The sequence below is a fragment of the Halyomorpha halys genome, unplaced genomic scaffold, assembly GCF_000696795.3.
Source record: "Halyomorpha halys isolate HHAL.00 unplaced genomic scaffold, Hhal_1.1 Scaffold1030.1, whole genome shotgun sequence".
NCBI lineage: Eukaryota > Metazoa > Arthropoda > Insecta > Hemiptera > Pentatomidae > Halyomorpha > Halyomorpha halys.
This window is the reverse complement of record NW_027113818.1, coordinates 186,643-192,735: the sequence shown is the minus strand read 5'-3', so window position 1 is coordinate 192,735 and position 6,093 is coordinate 186,643. Positions and strand designations below refer to the sequence as shown.

General features: G+C 31.0%; 1 protein-coding gene across 2 annotated transcripts in view; it reads right to left on the bottom strand.

Moving 5' to 3' along the window:
- The window catches only part of mys (myospheroid), a 39,283-nt gene that overhangs the window by 5,554 nt on the left and 27,636 nt on the right, over positions 1-6,093 (bottom strand). For both annotated transcript variants that reach the window (XM_014432139.2, XM_014432137.2), the window contains exons 10-14: positions 5,885-6,028; positions 5,559-5,792; positions 4,101-4,197; positions 2,401-2,585; positions 1,125-1,254 (exon numbers count right to left, since the gene is read on the bottom strand). In XM_014432139.2, the coding sequence (XP_014287625.1) occupies positions 1,125-1,254; positions 2,401-2,585; positions 4,101-4,197; positions 5,559-5,792; positions 5,885-6,028 (790 nt within the window). The remainder of the gene's footprint in view (positions 1-1,124; positions 1,255-2,400; positions 2,586-4,100; positions 4,198-5,558; positions 5,793-5,884; positions 6,029-6,093) is intronic.

The window sequence follows — 6,093 nt, the reverse complement described above, 5'->3', positions numbered from 1 at the left end:
GTATTTTCTAAATTTCTACTAATTAAAAAGTAAAAATTATAAGTTAATATATAAGTATTTATAAATTATGATTTAAAATAAGGAACACCAATTTTATTTTTTTTTTGGAACTGGATGGACAAGAAGTGATTGAACTAATGGGACTTGAAAGTGTGAAGGTTACTAGTAATGACAGCTGAAAATGAGTCGCCAATCTAAGAGTTCCCTTTTCTGCCCTACAGGCCCGTTGTCTTCCCCCTCTTAATCATATAGCCTTATTGACTCACATACACTGTGGTATATTGAGTAATCCACAAGCCTAAGAGGGAATATATTCAGGAAGGAACTATAAGCCCAATGGTTTCCAGTGGAAAGGAACATAACAAAGGTAATTTAATTGCTTTCAGGTGGAAAGGAAGGGTACAATGGGATAATCAAGAGACATAGCTTTTTTTTTTTTAGATAAGGGTTTGAGCACAGATTATTCCAAGGTCTTATATGATTGGACAGAATTTTATGGGATAATTATTTTGGAACCTATTATAATTGCCTGTCTTCTCAACAATCAATATCAGCTTGTTAACTACTGCCCAGAGACTTCTGTGATTTAAGTCCTCTAGGAATTTATTTTATGGTTGGTAATAAGTCAGAAGAGGGAGAGGACAGATATACTTGGAAATCATCAAAAATTAATATAAAATACAAAATGATTGTTGTGATCATGTGGCATGACTAGGAGAAAACTGAGGTTAATGGATTTTGTTAGGGATAATTTTAGAGAAGGCACAATGGATGTGGAAGGATTTAGCACATTGAACTGTGGATTAGGTTCCATTGTAAAGTTATTTGAAAGACATATAACTGCAGGCTGACGAGTGTGATAAAATTTGTATCTTGCTGCTCCTTTTTTATTTTCCTTTATTTCAAGGGTCAGAGTAAAGAAAAAACTTATTGTGTATGTAAAAAAAAATTATTCTAGCTCAACTTCAGTCATCATAATAAGGATCTGTAAACTCTATTAAGGAGATGATAGGCCTAAGATCTCTAGTTCATTTCAAAAAGAGTTAATTCTAAAGATAATGAATAAATAAAAATCCAATAATTAGTATGGAAATAACTAAAATTAACAGAGAACTATTGATAACCTTCAATAATTTCATGAACAGATGGAACAAAAGTACAATTTGCAGCACACTCTTCTTCGCTCAGAGGTCCTTTCTTGTATACTTGACACTGAACACAATCCTTTAATTCCAAACACCTTCCAGGACAAGTCTAAAAACAAGAGTTTTACAATTAATTATAATTTATGAATGTATCTATATAAATTAAAATATTGTGTCGGTACAAGTAGGTTTCCAACACTAACTTTATTATAGTCAAGTAAAAATAGCTTAAAATTTTTTTGTGCCTATATGTAGTTGTAATAGACTAACTGATGCATTTTTTTTTTAAATACCATGCTACAATGTTCAACACTCTGGGGGTGTGAGTGCAGGACCTTGTTAAATGACTACGGAATATTTTTAGGTTTACAACCAATAACTCCAAAAGTATTAAAAGTAGCTTACATATATTTAAATTAGAAAAATTTAAAGGATTAAATTGCACAAATATTAGCATATAACAAGGATATGTACGGAGGTGGAGAATATATTACCAGATTTTGAAACAAAGCTGATAATCACCCGCTTAATGTCTTGACACAAAGGAGGGTAATGTGCCTTTCCTTATTTAGATTAGTAATGATTTTCTATGCAAACAGCACAACCGATTTTTAAGTTAATAAGATACAGTGAATGCTACAAAACAATTTAAGCTTGAAAAAAAAAAAAGTTTAGGCTATTTTTCTAGGTATATAACAATTTTTTGAGCATACAGCACAACCAACCTTCAAGTTTAATGGTTAAAATTACTCGGCAATACTCTAATTTATTTTTTAAGGTAATTAAAAAGTTCTTTTTTTAATAAAAAAAAAAAAATTGAATCTAATGAAGGACCATTCAAAAGAATCAATTCACCAGGAGTGGATCATTGGGGATTGACTCCTATTGGAGTCCTATACTGCCTAACCATGGTTGGGAGTCAATTTTTTCATTTTGTGGGACTGCCACTCAATGAAAAAAGTCAATGCCCCAGGCCGGATTCGAACCGGCACCATCAGCATATCTCAAATTGGTAATACTGGACCTAACCAACTGAGCTACACAGATATAATAATCTCTTCCTTATTTATGTTTAGCTGTGATGAGGATGTACAATGTAAAACAAAAAGTTAACAGAAAAAAAAAATAATAAAGAAAAAAGTTTGATATGTTTTGTTTTTGTTGACCAAATTCCAGTAATATTATATACTTGATACAAAAATTAGTAATATTACATTAGGTAAAACTTGTACAAGATTAGTAAATTTTTTCTTACAGGGCATTTCTCACAGTATCTTCCAGAATACCTCCCTTCTTCAGCAGTTGTACACTCACATTTTCCACATTTACATGTACCTTTTCCTGAGCATACTTCTCCACCACCAGGTGGAATACAAGTATCCTGTCGAGTTGAACAAGAACAATCTGGACCGGACCATTCTGGATTACATTCACATTTACCTGAATAACAAAACAAACAAAAATGATAAGAAAAATATAAACATCGATTTAAAACCCATAAAATGTGAGAAGATATTATAGTATGTAGATTTTTGACAGCACAAACCAAAACTTCAACAATAAAATAAATACACAATCCAACCTCCTATTGTTTAGTTGCATATTTGATAACTTGGATTGTAATGGATACGAAGTAAATTTCCATTGAGCAAATATGATAGAGTAAATCAACTAATCTTATCAAAAAAACATCAAGATATTTTGACCAAGAAAGTCCACTACATTACTTCCTTAACAAGATAAACCAACATCAACCTCCAATTGCAATGACTTTTATATGTCTCTCTGTCTCTAGAGTGAGTCGTAGAAGACTTTTGAGATCTATGTAAAGCAGGGGTATCCAAACTTTATAGTCTCAGGACCATACTAAGTTGCAGAAGCTACAATGACTCCTCCAGAAAGTTAATAGGACAAAAACTAGCCAGATGGATCATTTTATCAACATACTCATATCTTTAATTAAAGTTAAAATGCTAAGTTCCATTAAGTATGTTATTTATTAAGTTTTTTCTTGGTTGTTAAATAATAGCATCTGATAACCATTTTATTTTGTATAATTCACTTATGTTGTAAATTCTGCAATATTATCAAAATAAGTCATGACGGACTGTATTGGCTTACCAATACCAAATATTCACAGGTATGATATTTACTAATAATAGCACTACACCATTATATATAATGGTTGTTGCGGCCAACATATGGTCCACAAATCGATAGTTGGAACATGTGATTTTTACTAAGTCAAAAAACAAAACAACTACTTTCTTTTGTATTTATACTGAAAAATAGACAGACAACTTCTTAACGTCTCACTGCATACACATATCTTCTACAGTTTCTCCTCACTACGCACTCGTAGTTGCCAGCATTCTGGCCATCTTTGCCAGCTAAATCATCTTAGCCACGGCGGGCGGACTTCTTCAACTTATCCTCCAAGAGGACGAGGCGGGCGGACGTAAGTCCCTTTTGTCGATCTACTTCCACGAGAATATCCACTCAGAACAACCACAACCGGGGCCCCGCCAATCACCGGTGAAATAAGACTTTTTTTTTATGTTTTGTTCAATTAATTTAACTTTATAATAGTGTTAAGCTTTCCTTTTGTTTCTAGTTGTATATTTGTGTTCCTTATATTATTATGTTTACTTATTTAAAAATACAAAAATAACAAAATTCGGCTATTCCTTTCTTTTCACGGTTGGGCTAGTAAAGGTTCTTTTTGAACCCCTACCCGCCGTAATAATTTTATCATGGTAAAATGATAAAGATTATATAAGAGATCCCCCAAGTCATTTATCAAAAAATATTCCTAATAAACCAAAAGTAAACTTTCAAAACAAAAAAAAAGTAGCTCAAGACAATTAGTTTAACAAACTTTTAAAGATAAATGATATAACAGGATTAAGGTATAATTATAAGTTAAAATGAAGCAATAAATAAATAGATACTCACCACAAACACAATTTCCATGATCTGGTCCTGAACAAAGAACACCATCCACTCTATCACACGAAAAATTTTCGCATTCACAATAAGCACCAGTTATTTTCTGTAATTAAAAATAAAATAAGTAACTGATAAATTATACCATAAATCAACATGGTTTTTTACGAGAGTAAGGTTTCTAATTTAGGTATATAAATTCCATTTACTTTCTATAAGATTTCACATCATTATAAGGGTTGAACATTAGTCAGTTTTTATACATAATTACCATTTAGTTTAATGCTACTACATTAATACAATTTTTCTATGATGAGATAATGTTCCACCTATATTGAGGGATAAATTCGACCAACAACATCTACTTCCAATCTTAAAATATAGTTGCCAAGATATAACCATGTACTGTTTTTTTTTTTTTTTTAAATTTCATGTCCGTTGATTTTCAACACTATAAACTTGAAACATTATCATACACTACCCCAATAGTCACCCATTCCCTTAATTGAAAGAAAATCAGGCCAAAAGAGGACTCATCTTCAGCATCTTCAAAAATGCATCGATCAAACGGCAATAATGTGAAGAAATAGGCTGATGTTAAACCTTCAAAAGTTGTAAATAATGGAGAGAATAGAAGGATTTTAGTACTTCTAAAAAAATAGACCTTACTTTAGAGATTTGAGAAATTATCATTTGTTTTGAAATTGGGGCCCAACTAGAGGTTTCATATTTTGGAAATTTTAAAAGCTGGTGGAAAATTATAAAGAGTTTAGAAATCAATATCCCAACACTTAAAAATAAAAAAGAAACTGAAAAAAATATCTTGATGTGTGGATCAATTAGTTGATTTTTTTTTCATAGGATTTTGGTTACTGATACCTCTGTACCAAATCTGACATTATCAGAGAAAGCTGTTGAGCAATAACCAACTATTGTTATTCTATGGACAGAGTTTTTCTGAGGCTCCTAAATGGCTCAAATAATTTTGATGAAACTTGCCTAAATCTTCTTTTCAAAGCTCTTTAACTTTTTGTAGATAAAATAATTAAGTCAAATAATACATTAAATAAATCTAATGAGTTGGATGCACTATAAGTATCTGGTAAGAAATGTTTGCGAAAAAGTAGCTATAACATCCCAGACAGAACACATAATTTCATTTTCATAAACCTTTCATTTTTTAGTTATCATGATCATAATAAACTTTTACAAAACTTGGTTGTTTGGACTCGGAGGACCTTAAAAAATGTATTTTATCTGAAAACTCAGATTCAATATTTTTCATGACTGCAATTACCTCCCCCACAATACTAATTTCATAAATAGAGTGTGATAGAATATTATAATGTAAGTGAAAGAAATAAAAATTAAAAAGGGAAAAAATTCAAAATATTTTAAGCCTGAGAGGTTGTATTTTATTTACTAATTAATTATAATTTAAATAAACATAAAAATAATTAATCTTACCTCAAGAGGATTAGATCTTTCCTCACATTGACATTGGCCACATGTACAGGTTCCCCTGCCACTACAGTCTATTTTGGTAGTATTATCAGGGCGGCATCCGAGTCCGTTATCATCTTGTTTAGCGTTTTGAGCATCACATTCACAGTTTCTACCAAAATGAAGCTCATCACATTCACAAATACCACACTTATATGTTCCAAAGTTGGAACATTGATCTGCTTCTTCAATGTACTCCTGAAATTACAATTTTTTTTTTGTAATATTCATCATTAAATATCTAAAAGAGTTCAATGTAAGACAAAAAATTTTTTTTTTTAAATTATTACAGGGTGATTCCGATTTTCACATGGACAGTCACAAAGCAGTTCCAGCTGTACAGTAAGAGATTCATTTATACCGACAGGGTATATTTTGAAAGTCTGCTTCCAATCATTTCTATTAGGAGGGCATGACTTAGCAACGAGTTCAACCTGAAAAAATTATAACATTATAATAATTAAGTATTGAAATTTCTATTCTATTAAACAATTAGTAA